At 41.6% G+C, this 16,568-nt stretch overlaps 2 protein-coding genes and 1 long non-coding RNA gene across 11 annotated transcripts in view; 2 read left to right on the plus strand and 1 right to left on the minus strand.

The window, feature by feature from the left end:
- On the plus strand, positions 1 to 9,996 carry LOC127597394 (caspase-3-like). 4 transcript variants are annotated; one of them, XR_007961646.1, is made up of 8 exons: positions 1 to 85; positions 956 to 1,069; positions 1,934 to 2,082; positions 2,728 to 2,856; positions 3,047 to 3,222; positions 5,290 to 5,410; positions 5,575 to 7,580; positions 7,716 to 9,996. XR_007961646.1 is itself a non-coding variant. In XM_052060392.1 (7 exons), the coding sequence occupies exons 2-7, from the start codon at positions 993 to 995 to the stop codon at positions 5,802 to 5,804; spliced, it is 882 nt and encodes a 293-aa protein (XP_051916352.1). In that variant the 5' UTR covers positions 26 to 81; positions 956 to 992; the 3' UTR covers positions 5,805 to 9,996. The 4 variants fall into 4 exon arrangements, 1 of the variants encoding a protein (XP_051916352.1); XR_007961642.1 differs by having other exon boundaries at positions 1 to 81; XR_007961644.1 differs by lacking the exon at positions 1 to 85 and adding an exon at positions 374 to 521.
- LOC127597866 (uncharacterized) overlaps positions 5,966 to 16,568 on the minus strand; it is a 24,375-nt gene continuing 13,772 nt past the window's right edge. Inside the window, exon 2 of the long non-coding RNA XR_007961788.1 lies at positions 5,966 to 6,136. This is a non-coding gene — a long non-coding RNA (uncharacterized LOC127597866). The remainder of the gene's footprint in view (positions 6,137 to 16,568) is intronic.
- The window catches only part of irf2b (interferon regulatory factor 2b), a 14,328-nt gene continuing 12,141 nt past the window's right edge, over positions 14,382 to 16,568 (plus strand). For 2 of the 6 annotated variants that reach the window (XR_007961623.1, XM_052060310.1), the window contains exon 1: positions 14,382 to 14,830. The gene's annotated coding sequence lies outside the window, so the exon portion shown is untranslated. Of the gene's footprint in view, positions 14,927 to 16,568 lie in introns of all 6 variants that reach the window. The other 4 variants (XM_052060301.1, XM_052060292.1, XM_052060284.1 and 1 more) reach the window with 4 other exon arrangements.

Consider the following 16,568-nt stretch of genomic DNA (forward strand, 5'->3'; position numbering starts at 1 on the left):
AGTATGTCGGCGTCTAATTGGCTGAACTTTTCAGGTTGTACTCGCCTTACCTTGTGGTCGAGCTCGCTGGCGTCACATCACGTAAGTGCGTGCTATTTTGGTTTTTGTATTTTTACACTTGTGAATATTTCGCTTTTTGTCTTAACTGTTTCGGGGTTCTCGAAAATTTCAAGCCGTTTTGTCCGCAGCGAAATGTGTGCAGGAAAAGTTACTCATTCTCTTGTCCAAAGCTTTCGATTGTCCGCTACTGTACAACTGAAGTAATGCGCGAATTTGGGGTGATTGGTCCACAGAACATGTTAACTTTAACTAAGTTAGAAGCTATTGTTCATACCTATTTTTCTTCATGACACCTGTCAGGAACTAATATTCGAGGAACATTTCAAGTTAGCCACCTTGCTGAATCGGCATATTCTCTTCAGGAAATGCTTCCTACACTCTTCTGATAACCAAGGCACAGGGCAGAAAAAGGAAACCTTGCTTCGACTGTTCGAATAGATATTTACATTTTCCCTTCTACGGTAATGTACTTACTTTATCTGAGCAGTTCTTTCGGTTTGTGTCATCGGTGAGTCATTTCCTACCCAGCAATACCATCGGCTTATTTTCTTTAAGTTTCGGTCTTTTTTTGTGACTCACTTTAAGGCGTTTTCATAAGTGAATAATTAATTCACTGAAGAATGTAAAAAGACCGTAAAGGACGATTGAAAATAATGTTTTCATCACAATTTCAACCAAGTCGGAGTGTAGTCACGCCTAGCTCGTTTCCCATTCTCACACCAGTAAGAAGCTTTTAATGAAATGTATTTGGTAGCATTTGACCCTACTAATTGTAACGAAAGGCAGGTGTTTTATTCCCGCTTGATGTTTTTATCATTAGCTGAACACTCAAGAAAGGTATTTTGAATTGATCATGCAAAGGAAGGGATTAAGTGCTTCTATTTTCACCTTTCAGATGACTCTTATTGGATGTATTTTAGTCAGAAGAAAACATGGATGCAACCAAAGATGTTCATTCTGTAGAGAGGTCTGAGGACACTTTGGACGCCTTCAATCTATTTACAAAGAGGTACATGATATGGCACACTACCGGTAATTCTCTGCAGGCATGAGTTGGTCACTTTTAAGAGTAGGCAAAGGAAATTATTTAATTGAAGTCATTCACGAATGATCTTTCATCTGATCTTCATCTGAATACAACCACTTCCTTCTCACTTTGTTCATTTGAAGTAGTTGCTGCTCTTTAGCATTTTCTTGACGTGGCCAAATGTATTTTGGCCATATAATGTACGTACTCAAACTTGTCATTGCTTGCATATACAGTGCATGGATCAAGTGACAATGTTGAAACTTTTGGCTTTTGTCTACACAATCGATGGTAGCTCGATGTGATGAAATGCCAAAACATTTTTTGACATTGTCATATGATCAAACATTTCAAATAAACACACTAAAAACAGCAAATGTAAAGCTAATCAACAACGAAATCATAGACCTTATAGGGTCCAAATATTGTACATTAGAGATGTAGAAGTCATTAAACCAGTAATTCTAGTTGAGTCATATGTAGAGCTCAATCTCATTAAAGTCATGGGGTTGAGCCATTTCAATTCAAATAACTTTTGAGTGTTTCACAATTAATTTTGTATGTCTTGAAACTGCTAATAGTTGGAGCTAGTGTATCCACATGTGTATTAAAAGCTGCCAAACGAACAATGTACATGTATAGCCACGGTTGAAGTTCTATTCCATTAATGGAAAAACAACTGCTGTTCTGAGTCAACTGTCTGACAAAACCACTCAATAGGTTCGCTGAACTGCCAAATGGATTTAGAGGGAACATTTGACCTGAAAGCTGTTTAGCAGGTTTCTCAACCTGATCTTCATCACCTTGCATGTTGTTTGCTGCCTTTGACTGTGGATCTCTTTTCAGGAAGAATCCATCCAATGCCAGTAAGAAAGATGAGGAAACAGACTCTGTACCCATCAAAGAAGCCGACAACCCTTTTCAGTACAAGATGGACTACCCACACATGGGAATCTGCCTGATTATCAATAATAAGAACTTCGACCGCAGCACAAGTAAATATGCCCGTTAAACCTGTCTGGTGGACGAATGAGTCCACGGCTGTCTAATTCACTTCATCACTACTTTGACAAATGCTTTGTGAATTCATGGTTCAACATTTATTACTTACCCCGAACTGTCAGTCAGGCCTGCTTTTCGACATCCGTATGGCAAGTGTGAAGCAGGGAAAAGCACAGAGGAAACTGTCACATTTTTTTTCATAGTGCTTCAACAGCCTTCTGTGTACAGTATGCCGTTTCAGTTGATGGAGATGTGTGTAGACATTACAGTTGGATGGGGTTACATCAGGTGTTTCTATTATTATTTTTTTTTTCACATGGTCTTCATTGTAGATCTTCACTTTCTGCTGGTAGGTTTGGAATGTACCTGCGTGATAAATGGTGGCCGTTCACTGTCCTGTTCAAAAAGCCAGTACAGTATTGATTTCTTTTAGCACTTCAATGATCACATATAAGTAGAATGTCACGGACAAGGTGGAGTTCTACACGAAGGCCAAACTAAAGTGAAAAACAAAAAGATTGGTGGTGCCTTTATTTATACATTTCCAAATTTTCGGCCAAATCCACTTCTTTCTATTCCCCTTTCTCAAGTCCTTCACTTAAAAAATGGACTGTAATTCTCTTTTTGTATCTTCCCAGGGATGAGCACTCGTAATGGGACGGATGTTGATGCTGCTTTTGCCGTGAGGACTTTTTCGGATCTTGGTTATAAGATCAAAGTGGCCACTGATCAGACTGTAAAGCAAATGAAGAGTCTTATGTTGAGTGGTAATTGAGATTTATTATTTTCGTTATTGAGCCGATGTTATCAGCCTAAATATAACGTGTTTGGAAATTTGAGTGCCATATAAATCCAGAAGCAAAAACTGCTTGTTTATTTAAAAAAAAAAGTCTGTGCTTTTAAATAGGTAGGAAACAAGGCTGGTCAAGTCACTTCATCTTGTTTCTTTGTCTGCAGTATCCCAAGAGGACCACAGCAGCTGTGCATCATTTGTGTGTGTGTTGCTAAGTCATGGTGAAGAAGGTGTGATTTTTGGAACTGATGGATATGAGTTGCTTGAAAACCTGACCAAACCATTCAAAGGGCATCGTTGTAGCACTCTAGTGGGAAAACCAAAGCTCTTCTTTATCCAGGTTAGTAGATCTTCTAGGCTGTTACGCTGCCAACTTTTTTTTCTAAAGTATTTTCTATGTGTTGATCTAATGCACAGAAATGTCCCAGGATTGGTTGTTTTTTTTCTCTTCTGATCTTCTGCACTTTGAACATACCAAAAATATCATGTTGCCATTAAACTGCTCCTTTTGGTTGTATTGTAGCCATTTTTTTGCCAATTGACACACATGAAAACCCTTAAAGTTATTTCTGAATTGAGTCAATTTGGATAAAGTGGTTTTCTGTCTAGATTCATCGCTTGACCTTTTCAGTTTTTTTGCATGTTTTCTCCATATAATTGATCAATTTACGGACAAGGAAACAATTTCATGTAATATTCTGCAGAAGTGGGTAAATAACTTGCGGAGCAATGCATGCTCAGATAGGCACCGCCCAGTGCAATAAATAAGGGGTGTGAAAACATAGGCGATAAAGGTGCAAAGGGTGACATCAAAGGCAGGCTAGTTGGAGGAGATGCTTGAGTGCTTGGTTCTGCCACTTCTGATATTCTTAATTTCTGAAAAATGTGGTCTATGGCCTACTGTCCTCAAGTGGAGAAAATGAAAGAAGGCTGGTTTAATTATATAGCCAGTGCATCCCCTCCACTGGCCATACAGAAGAATTACATTTTAAATTCATCAACCACCATCCATCCATTTGCAAATTGCAGGCAAGCTGGAGCCCATCCCAGCTGTCTTCGGGCCGTAGGCGGGGGACATGCTGAACAGGTTGCCAGCCAAAGCCAATCACAGGGCGCATGCAGACAAACAACCATTCGCTTTCACAATCACACTTGGGGACAATTTTGAGTTTTCCCATTAGCCTGCCATGTGTGTTGTTGGAATGTGGGAGGAAACCGGAGTACCTGGAAAAAACTCAGGCAGGCCCTGGGAACACACAAACTCCACACAGTAAGACTGGAGCTGGAATCAAACCCTGCAGCCCTTTATTGTGAGGCCGACGCTCTAATCAGTCACTCACTGTGTTGTCTTTAAATTTATCAGCACACACTTACTACTGGCCTGAGAAAGACTGTCCAATATAAGAACAAAGGCGGTACTGAGAATATATTTAATTATTTAATTTTAAAGGTTTGTTTTCCAAACCTCGTTTTGCAAACAAACTTCAATATGAAGGGTTAAAAATAAAAATGGATATTTTATATTAACAACAAGCACAGGTGTTGGGTAACATGCAGTAAAAGAAGCAAAACAAAAAGAAAAAAAATAAACGAGGCCTGACAAATTCATCTAGTTGGATTTCAGGAATCTCTGCCCATCAAGTGAGAAATTAAACATGAAGGAAAACTTTTTCTGCCTATTTTGGAAAATATGTCTCTAAGCCGGGTGGCATGGTGGATGACTGGTTAGCACATCAGCCTCTCAGAGGTTCAGGGTTCCTCCCGCATTCCAAAAACATGCATGGTAGGTTATTGGTACACTGTAAATTGTGTGATTGTGAGCACGAATGGTTGTTCGTCTGTGCGTGCCTTGTGATTGGCTGGCAACCAGTTCAGGGTGTTCCTCACGTACTTCCCGAAGATAGCTGGCATAGGCTCCGACACGTCCGTGACCTTTGTGAGGATAAGCGGATTAGAAAATGGATGGATGGATGTGAGCCAGCCATTCTGAACTTCCGCCCAAGTCTAATTAACTAATTTACTATTGATATATTTAATTTGCCAGTGGTGACTTTGCTCCAGCACCATTCATTTACAGTCCGAATGTGGATGGGTGAACATCTGTGCTGCAGGGAGAATCTCCAGAAGTAACACCACAAATCTTGCTAGATTTTGTTGCAAATCATTTATTTTGTAAAAAAAAACAAAAAACAAACAAACAACCAAAAAATAGACGGGTCGATGGATTGGAAAAGTCTCTAGAGTGAAAAAGTTGCTTAGTTGGCAACGCTCAGTATAACAAAAGCCGTATGCTGTACTTCTTTGTCAGAACCCCCCTCTCGCCAACAATTAAAAAAAAAAAAACGACACCCAAACTCATTATGGGTGATTTCATTTTACCTGCATTCAAATTTGTTTTCTATTTCAGGCATGCCGTGGCTCCGAACTGGATGAGGGGACCGAAATCCAAGCTGACAGCGTGGCGGAGCAAACGTCTGAGAGGATTCCCGTCGAGGCCGACTTCTTGTATGCCTATTCGACAGCCCCAGGTAACCTTCGTCGTGTTCCCAATACCATCAAAATATCATTTTGGCCAGGAAATTTATGATTTATGTTTGAGAAGACTTTGAGAAATGTGAATGTTGAATTTAGAGACACACAACTTGAAGGAAAGGAATAAGTACCATTCCTAACAATGAGAACTTTCCAACAGGCTATTACTCATGGAGGAACACGCAAAACGGTTCCTGGTTCATGCAGGCATTATGTGAGATGTTGCAACGTTTCAAAGGCGAGTTAGAACTGATGCAGATCATGACTCGAGTCAACTACAAGGTGGCAATGCACTTTGAATCCGACTCCAATGTTCCTGGGTTTACTGGCAAGAAGCAGATTCCCTGCATTGTGTCAATGTTAACCAAAGACCTTTACTTCCCTCAATAAAAGATGGCAGGTATTATTGTCTGAAACTACTGAGCAGTCGCAAAATAATTTCAGCGGAGAACCAGAGCCCAATCAGTGTGCTTCTGTATTTTCATTTTAAACTACTCGTATTCATTGATAGTTTTGACCAATTTTTCTTTTTACTCAACAAAACATATAGCTTGATGTTAAACAAATTGCACTTCAAAGGGAAATAGTGATGTGTGAAAGCATAGTCATTCGTTTTTTTTTTTTGTTTTTTTTTCTTTATGGGTCACAATCTGGTTTGAACATTTCACAACACAATTTAAAACTCTTCCATTAGGATGCCAATACAGTAAGTCAAATATATACTGTATATATATTAGACCTGTCAGTATATCGCGTTTTTATTGGTATTAATTTAAATGAATTTTAATGGGATTAAATATTTTCTCGCGAGATTAACACGTCACAGCGGATGTTACGTTGCTCTATAAATACACCAGAAACAAAACAACAAGCGCGTTGCAGAAGTCCACGCCCATGTCTGTTACGCCAGCCACGGCAGCGCGAGACACCGAAAACGGATACTTAAAGAGTTTATGAATGGAAAGTTTACTTTTAAAAAGTTGCCAGATTGCTCCACTGACAAGACCAAAGTTACCTGTATCATACAGGTATACGATGTATGCCAATGATGCGATTGTTACTTGTTTGGAACTATTTTGTGTGGAAGGTTACAGTGTTCCGTGTCCATATAAATAGAGCGGGTAGAGCTTCTCTGTGTTCGTCTGACAGTGACGGTGCGCTGCAGTGGTAGCGACCTAGCGAAAATAAAATGTCTCCAGTGTTGTCATGGAACCAAGTGTAGTCATCCGAAATGATGTCTACACAAAACCGCAGAGAGACTTCCGCGCCAGGACCAACAGAATCAACATAGCCTGATTGCTGTGTTCAAAGCAAACTTGAAAAAAATTAAGTATGCAACCATGGCTTAAATACACGATAGGCTGAGTACTAGTTTACCTTAGATGTGCACCTTATAATGTTATATTGTTTTGTTTTGAGTCCATAAAAAGAGCTGTTAAAGCAGCTGTTGTGTGTCAAAATATTATTTTCACTGTTGTTGATGGACAGTAATATTGTGAGAGATTATGTGTGAATAACTGCTCCAAGTGAAAAATGTTCATGTAAAATTGAAAATCGAAATTGCTATTTCAGTAAATATTTGCATTTTGCACATAGAAAACTGATTCATGCTTCCATGAGAGCATTAAAAATGGGGGCAAATAGGACAAAAAAATAAAATAAAAGGAACTTCAGAAATTACAAAAAAAATGCGTGAGTAATCACAATTTTTTGTAAATTTGAGTTAATTATGACAGTTGCATTTTTAATTAGATCGTTTGACAGCTCCAATATATATATAGATCTATATATATATTGCGCGTCGTCCCGCACGCGGTCTGTCCTTCCGTCTGTCCCTTTTCAAAACGTACCTACTTGACCGCGCCGCTGCGCGCCGCCACTGCGCCGCTCAGGCAGTGGCTCACTACGATCGCGCGGGCATCTTAGCGAAAAAATGTTGGCTACCCACAAGCATTGCAATGAAATTGTTAGTTATTTAGTAGAGCTAAACATCTCTTTATTTTCGCGATAAGCAATGAAGATGAACAAAAAGTTGAACCAAGCAACAACACTTTACCAGCCTTCCGCAGGAACTAGCTGATGAGCCGCCCGGAGGGGCGGCGAACCACCACCTTACCAGCCTTCCGCAGGAACTAGCTGATGAGCCGCCCGGAGGGCTAGGTGTGAGTGTGAGTGCGAATGGTTGTTCGTCTCTGTGTGCCCTGCGATTGGCTGGCAACCGATTGAGGGTGTCCCCCGCCTACTGCCCGGAGACAGCTGGGATAGGCTCCAGCAACCCCCTAGTGAGGATCAAGCGGTTAGGCTAGTATATATATACACAATTATTTTTTTAAGGGAGAGACAAAGTCAAGTTCTTTATAAATAATCTTGGGAAATCCCTTGTATCGAAGGAGGCACCTGGCCGTTTTCACAGATGAAAGTGTGGCATTGGCAATGAATACTTGGGTTTGGGGGGATATACACACACTTCATTCATTCATTCAGAGTGGGAAATCTGCCTGTTGTCCACTAAAATGTTAACATTTATTTTTGATGTTCTAGAAAAATCAGGCACCAAGTACTCAAAAAATAAAATGTGAAATAAAAGTATGGATACAGATTGACTGTTGTTTTGGTTGTTTTTTCTTTTTTACATTTATTAATTGCCACAGTTTTTTCTGCATGATTCAGTTTCATTTATCATGCTGTATTCCATTAAGCTACTATAATTCATAAAAATGTACAACGGTGGGCCAAATCAAAATTTTTAATTGTCAACGCAAAAAGAGGTTGGTACACAGACACACCGGTATGAAAAGATTAAGTAAAATTCCATTCTCATCAGTTTGAAGTTCATTCGGTAATCATTGTCGGTTTTTCCGGTTTTCACAAAAGGCTACCAACAATTTTGCATGTGCTGTGTGTGTGCGCGAATAAGTGCAAACTGTAGGCTCGCTTTGTTCTGGGGCTGCTTTGCTAAATCCGGCACAAAGTGTCTTCCGTCCATTCAGGCTGCAATGACATTTTACGATTATTGACACCCTCTTGAGTGAATTCTGCTACCCAGTGTCAGAAAACTCTGACGCAGTTGCATGCCATGTGTATTCTGACAGGATGAAGACACAAAATAAAACAAACCCTGATTTTCATTGGTCAATTTTCAATACAATGTCCAAAAAATGTATGTATGCCATCCATTGCCATTCATTCAACAGAATAAGTTATGGCTTCCTGAAAGATTACCAGCTTTGTTGTTTCATTGAAGCAGTACAGCAGTGGTCCTCAACTAGAAATGCTGTCGGTCCACTTTTTTATTTTTATTTAAATAAGACCAAGGTCCGGTCCCATGCACAGCGGTCATGGGGAGCAGGGCAATATGCCCATTTAGTATGGTCAAGCTAATCTTATACAAATCAACACTCCTCACAACCAACCAATAATGGGGTGCATGAAAATAACAATTATTCACTTTGCCAGTACACAGCAAATAACGAGGGGTATTGTGTTGAGGCACAGGAACTCTTTTATTTTGTTAAGTTGTGCCTGCTTAATAATAGAAATAGCCCTTTTAGGGAAATAAGACATTTTTATTTTAACTTTGTTAAATTAATGGGAAAATTACAACTACTGTTTAACAAAAACAAAACAAAATACTAATTTTACCAAAATAAATACTAAACATAAAAACAAAAATATCCTTTTCATTTGTACAATTCCCCTTTTCACATCCCTTCTGAAATCACTTAAAAATATATATCAGAAGAGGAGTTAAGAAACATTTTAAATACTGACACAAGGGAGCACAGGAATGTGCAGTGCTTTTATTCCACTATAGGTGAATGCAATGTCTGAGGCATGCAAATATTATTTGAGGACGCCATTGGGATGTTCATTTACCATGTTGCGGTGTTCTGCTATTAAACAGCTGCAAAGTAGACGGCAGCAGAACTGCACACAATCGAAACCTCCCGCGATTCGTTTTGTCTGTGTGCGGCTCTCCTGGGGTGAAGCTGTGAGCACACTGTGGCGTCGCGCGTGCGTCTGTTTCCTGACACAATCATCCATTTTGAATGCGTGCTGACGCTTATGTATGGACACACCTTAAGTTCAGAGGAGCCAATCAGCGCATCGTATATGCTTACGCGTATGTATGGACACACCTCAAGTTCAGAGGAGCCAATCAGCGCATCGTTATCGCCGACATGCCCTGCTCAGGCAAGGTCTCGAGGGAGTCAAACATACACACAAAGTCGCGCTGCCGCGGTCCTCTGCATTACATATGTTAGTGCACGCAAAGAATACAACGGATAATTTTAACAAGCGATCGCGGTAATGCGCAGATTATAGTCCACAAATATAAAATGTATAACGTAAAAATCAATTTATAAATTATTTTATACAATTTGCCGAGGGTCCGGACAGAGGAGGCCCGGACAGAGGTCGGCGGTTCGGACAGAGGAGGTCGGCGGTCCGGTCGTGAATCGCGGTCCGCCAGTTGAGGAAGAGGGCAGTACAGTATTAATACTTTTTGACATTTGAATAGTGTGTGAACATTTTCTACTGTAAATAAATGCCCTGGCTCAGTAAAGGCTGGCAAACACTGCTGCATGCCTCTACGTGCTTACATTTATTCATTTTCCGATCCGCTTTATCCTCAGAAGGGTCACGGGGCATGCTGGAGCTTATCCCAGCTGTCTTTGGGCAGTAGGCGGGGGACACCTTGAACCGGTTGCCAGCCAATCGCAGAGCACACAGAGATGAACAACTATCCGCGCTCACACCTAGGGAGAATTTAGGTTGTTCCATTAACCTGCCATGCATGTTTTTGGAATGTGGGAGGAAACCGGAGTACCCGGAGAAAACCCACACAAGCACGGAGAGAACATGCAAATTTGACACGTGAAGGCCACTGCCGGGATCGAACCCACAGTGCCGGGATCGAACCCACGACCTCTGCACTGTGAGGTCAACGTGCTGACCATTCCAGCACCGAGCCACCATGTGTCATGTGTGATTAAATAATTTTCTACCCAATTTACATTTCCTGTTCTTGCATCCCTCTGAAGAAATTTGGAAGGTCGCATCTCCACACTTTGTCCGCCTGCCCCTCAATAAATAAGATAACCTTTATTTGTCCCACACTGGGGAAATTTGCAGTATACAGCAGCAAAATTGGGGGGGGGGGTAACTAAGTAAGTATTGTTTGTATGTCAACTGATCGTTTCACCAAAATTAAAATTCATTTGACACTCATGAACTAGTTTTTAAGTATTTAAACAAAACAGTTTTGAGGAACTTGATAACAGAAAAGCCTTATTTCTCAGTCTCCTAATGCTCATTTGCTCTACTTGAAGATTATCTCTATTGAAGAACTCGACTCAGTGCAACGCAAGATCACTTTAAAACAATCGCAGCCATATGAACGGGATGTACATTAAAAAAAACAATAATAAAATTGTTTGTATGTACATAAAAAAACAATAACAAAATTGTTTTTATGTACATCCCGTGATAAACAAGTCACATTATATTTTATATTAAACATGGAAGGACAAATGGCGGCCACATTGGGTTGGCCCCATTGATTAATGCACAACATTTACATTTTCATTTAGCATAAGCAGAAGAGTACAGTAATCCCTTGTTTATCGCGGTTCACAGGGAACAAAACCACCTGCGATAAACGAAAATCTGCGAAGTAGCGACCAATTAACTTATATACTGTACATATGTGTGTGTATGTGTATATATATATATATATATATATATATTATATTATATTATATTATATTATATTATATTATATTATATTATATTATATTATATATGCGGAAGGCTGGTAAGGTGGGCCTTCGGCCCACAAAAGTGTTGTTGCTTGGTTCAACTTTTTGTTCATCTTCATTGCTTATCGCGAAAATAAAGAGATGTTTAGCTCTACTAAATAACTAACAATTTAATTGCAATGCTTGTGGGTAGACAACATTTTTTCGCTAAGATGCCCGCGCGATCGTAGTGAGCCACTGCCTGAGCGGCGCAGTGGCGGCGCGCAGCGGCGCGGTGAAGTAGGTACGTTTTGAAAAGGGACAGATGGAAGGACAGACCGCGTGCGGGACGACGCGCAATATATATATAGATATATGCATGTATGTATGTGGGCCTTTGCACTTGAACACACACACACACACACACAGGCCAGCATCTGCCAGTGCAGCAGACGTGTTTATGATTAGTCAATTAAGGTTGGTCAGACAATTGAGTACCTGCTTTTGTTCTTGTAAGTGTCCCCCCCCCCCCACACACAGGCCAAAGATCCAGCTTGTGCATCAGACGTGTTTATGATAAGTCAATTAAGACAATTAAGGATGAAAGAGACCTGCTTTTGTTCTTATAAGCTTCCTCTCTCTGTCTCCGTTTCTCTCAGCAACACACATACACTCACCTGCGTGGCCAATGCGTGCCCCACGTGGACCTTCCACGCCTGAGCAGAGTGCACACACTAGCACGCATAGTAAACAACACTGATTTTTGCATACTTCAAAAAATGTGAAAAAATCTGCGATGTACCGAAGCCGCGATAAAAGAACCGCGAAATAGCGAGGGATCACTGTATACAGTACCATACCTGTCAACCTCGGTAGTAGCTGTCCTTATAAATGATTACGATTCCCCGTACAAAGCAACAAAAACCCGTACAACAGTTTACCGCGCATGCGCCCATCATGCTTTATCAATCCAACTGTATGCAGCGATAAAAAATATATATACAATTGAGGATTACTTTTGCTGGTTTGCCGTGACAATAGTAGCGATCGACGACGGCATTGTCGTTGGCTACCAGCAGGTGAGACGATCTGGATTTGAGCCAAAATGGTCTTTGTGAGATCAGTTCACAAGTTTTTCACCCCCGTATAAAAGTTGTAATACACCGTACATGATTTGAAATGAGAAAAAACTTACAAAATATGGGGAAAACGTACAAGTTGACAGGTATGCTGTACTTGCATTATTACAAAAGGTTAAAGTATTTGCTGTCATTCCATAACACGGGGCCTAATCTATTGGTTGGAATGTGCTGGGGAATTATTGCAATAAATGTAAAAGGAGGTTAGTCTTGCTTTCATTTCCTGCAACATTGATCCTGAAAGCAGAGTGCGGCTGCAGAGTAGTGATGTGTCGTTCGCGAACGATCCGGCTCCCAGAGCCGGCTCTTTGAAGTGAACGATGGGAGCCGGCTCCCACCTCATTGGGAGCCGGCTCCTCATTGGGAGCCGGAACGGGACGGTTATAGTGATGTGTCGTTCGTGAACGAGCCGGCTCTTAGAGCCGCCTTTTTTGTTTCTCCAGTTGTTCCCCCCCCCTTCGGTTAAAGCCGCACGTGATTGGTCAAGATCTGTGGTAGACGGGGGAGGGGGGGTCCACACACACACACACACACGCGCGCGCACACGCGCACACACGCGCACACACGCGCACACACACGCACACGCTACAGTTTAGAGAGGGGGGAGGGGTTAGAGGAGAAGAGACACAGCAGCGCGCGAACGAGACAGACGAGGAGACGACAGAGCTAGTTAGCAAAAAAAGAACACGGTGGAAAGCGAAAAGGTGAGAAATGGATAGAAAACGCAGTGAATTTTGGACTCATTTCAATGTTATTGATAGCTCAAAGGCAGCGTGTAGACTCTGCAAAGTTAAAATATCCCATAAATCAGGCTCCACAAATAACCTGCACAGGCACATAAGAAAAGTCCACCCATCAGTACAATTGCGAGAGAAAAGACAAGCAAGGGAACCAGATGTTAATGAAGGTGCTAGTGTGTCTGCAACTGTTGCTGCTGCTCCAATGTCACAACAACTGCCTAGAAGTACAACCCAGAGCTCTATCCTGTGCAAGGGTCTTCAGAAAGTGACAGCTGAGCATCAGACCAGCGTAACCACAGGGAAAGTGAAAGAGTTAGTGGATGCTCTCTGTGCATCAATGGACAGAAAATTCCACAGAATGGAGTGGAACACTGTTCTGTCAGAAACCACCATTCTTGACCCAAGATTCAAGAAGCTGGCCTTCACTGACAATAGAGCGGTTGATGAAGCTCTTCAAAGAATAACTGCAGCAGCAGCAAGAGCCAGCCAGACAACTGCACTGCCAGGAGGCGAAGAGGGAGCAGAGCAACAACAAGAAGAGCCACAAGCATCTGCTGTTTGGAGGTTCTTTGAAGAACGAGTAACTGGAAGCACTACAAGACGGAATCCTTCATCAGATGCAATTCTGGAAGTGAGATCCTATCTTGAGGAGCCCCTTTTCCAGAGAAGTGCAGAGCCTTTGAGCTGGTGGGAGGCCAAGGATTCACTGTACCCACGTCTTACACATGTGATGACACGGAGGCTGTGTGTTGTCGCAACATCTGTGCCCTCAGAAAGAATCTTTTCCAAAACAGGGCAAATGTTAACAGAAAGGAGAAACAGGATCAACCCCTCAAAGCTGAGGCACTTGGTTTTTCTTAATGCCAATCTTCACTAAAGACATATTAAATCTTTTACCTGGATGCTGCGTTTTTCTTTTTGTTTTACAAATTTTAAGTTATAATTTGTTGTGTTGTATTCAATGCTTACTTGTTGTTTTACTGTAAACAGTTAAAAGCTTATAAATATAAATATTCAGAGATTGGAACTTTTTGTTGACCTTGTTTTGAGGTGGGTCTTTGTACTTTGTTTTTATTTTTGTAGCACTCCATGTTGTACTCCATGTTGAGTATAAATAAATATTTGATATACTCTCTATTTTTTGCATTAGTAATTCATTTTACACATAATATTACGTTATTTTTGGTAGTAAATTAATTTAAGCAACAAAAAAACTGAGGAGCCATTGGGAGCCATTTGGGAGCCGAAAGAGCCGGCTCTTTTTAGGGAGCCGATCCAAAAGAGCCGGCTCTCCAAAAGGAGCCGGAATTCCCATCACTACTGCAGAGCAACTGCAACTGAGGAAGTGAAAATGAAATCCAGCACAAAGATCGTCTGTTGCCGTTGACGGCGCATCTGGCAGGAGATTTTGCACTTTTTATAAACTCATGATGACGCTTGAGCAGCTTTATTTTGGAACAGCTTAACTCAATAGAAGGCACAATACGTGTATTTGGACAAATATTTGATGAAAACCGCTTGGAGTGCAACGTCAAAAACGAGCGCAGGGAGCTATCTGTTGCCATTAGCTATAAGGGGCGACACACTTCCGCGTTGGAGAGTGGGTAGGTAGGAGGGGGGTTTCCAAGTGGAGCCCCCACTATCCGAGCTAACCTTGTTTTGCTTTCGCTCTGGACCAGAAACAAAACCTATCAGCGCTCTCACTTTCCCTTTTCTATGAAAGCCCACAACCTTGTTGAAATTGCGCCCCAGCAGTGGTATATGCTATTCTGACAGAAGCGTCCAAAACTCGACAGGTAACACAATTTCCGCATATTAGCACCACCGCTGCTGCCTGTTACTTGTGACAGACTTCTCTTGCGGGCTTGCCATGACGGATCCTTGCTCGCCTTGTAAGCGAAAGTACTCGTTTTACCCTCGCTTTTGTTTACGTGTACTGGCTTTTATTTTCACTTTTGGCTCAGCTTGTTTGCTTCTGGCATTTGAGGAGTGACGGATAGTGGTTAAGTAGTCATTGCTCTTGATATAGACTCCTCTATTTTTATTTACGATTGTGAGTGTCGTTGTCGATTTCGTGAAATGTGAACTTTGCAAGTAACGTTTTTCCATTTAAAACAAATGCACACCGCTGTTTTGACACATCTTATGTAACTCTGGTGTGTTTGAGTTTACTGTGTTTCCTGTGCAAATGAACGGTATCTGTAGCCAAGTTAAATGGTTTTTGAAACTTCTGCGCTCGTGTATTTATTTAATCTCCACCACTTCTTTTGCAAGAAAAGTAAATGTCCCACATTGTGCAATATGCCAACTCGCCGTGGTTCAAATCAGCAAAGCGTTAGTTCATGGTTAAACCATTATTGTGCCGTTCTGAAGATCAGTGCTTTTATAAATCTAGCTTTGTGATTTTGAAAAGATACAGTTAATATATGCACTGCAGCCATGATGATGGGGTTTCACCCTGTTTGACCTGTTCAGTTGGCATGCTGTCCCACTCGCGGGGAGTGCCACTGGCTTATCTGGCCTGACGGACTGTGATCACGTTACACAAAAATAACAACGTTGTTTTTCAATCAAATTCAGTGTGCATGGGGTTAAACTCCACAACTGTTTGTTCTTTTCCAGTTGATTCATAATTATATTTTAATCACGACAAGCATTTACATGCACTTGTCAAACTTAAGGCTTGTGGTCATTAAGTAATGTTTTTGTGGCTCATTAAAGTATCTTGCCAGTTTTTTTAAAAATTTAATTCTAGTGTATTTTTTTCCTCCCCACCAAATCACCATTTCAACACAAAATGAACAACCATTCATCCATTATCCAAACTATTTATCCTGACTAGGGTCACAGATGTGCTGGAGCCAGTCGCCTTCGGGCAGTAGGCAGGGAACACCCTGAAGTGTTTGCCAGCCAATCACAGGCCACACATAGAGAAACAACCATCCGCACTCACACTTATGGACAATTTCGAGTATTCCATTCACGTTCCATGCATGTTTTTTGAATGTGGGAGGGAACCTGAGTACCCAGATAAAACCCACGCAGGCACGGGGAGAAAATGCGAACTCCACACAGGAAGGCTGGAGCTGGAATCGCACCACAGACCTCTGCACTGTGTTGGCTGTGCTAACCAGACATGCTAACCAGTCCGCTACCCTAAATTCATTCATTCATTCATTCATTCATTCATTCATTCATTCATTCATCTTCCGAACCGCTTCATCCTCACTAGGGTAATGGGGGTGCTGGAGCCTATCCCAGCTGTCTTCGCGCAGTAGGTGGGGGACACCCTGAATTGGTAGCCAGCCAATCATAGGGCACACAGAGACGACCAACCATGAACGCCCTCACTCACACCTGAGGACAATTTTGAGTGATCAATCAGCCTGCCATGCATGTTTTTGGAATGTGGGAGGAAACCGGAGTACCCGGAGAAAACCCACGCAGGCACGGGGAGAACATGCAAACTCCACACAGGGAGGCCGTAGCTGGAATTGACTCTGCACTATGAAGTCGACGTGCCAACCACTGGAG

The sequence above is a fragment of the Hippocampus zosterae genome, chromosome 1 (genome assembly GCF_025434085.1).
Source record: "Hippocampus zosterae strain Florida chromosome 1, ASM2543408v3, whole genome shotgun sequence".
NCBI classification, from domain to species: domain Eukaryota; kingdom Metazoa; phylum Chordata; class Actinopteri; order Syngnathiformes; family Syngnathidae; genus Hippocampus; species Hippocampus zosterae.

Excerpts from the sequence above, each read along its gene's own strand:
- LOC127597394 (XM_052060392.1), top strand. The coding sequence starts at position 993 with ATGGATGCAACCAAAGATGTTCATTCTGTAGAGAGGTCTGAGGACACT. Across the intron at positions 2,083-2,727 it reads GAACTTCGACCGCAGCACAA|GGATGAGCACTCGTAATGGG; the intron begins GTAAATATGCCC and ends GTATCTTCCCAG. Across the intron at positions 3,223-5,289 it reads CAAAGCTCTTCTTTATCCAG|GCATGCCGTGGCTCCGAACT; the intron begins GTTAGTAGATCT and ends TTTCTATTTCAG.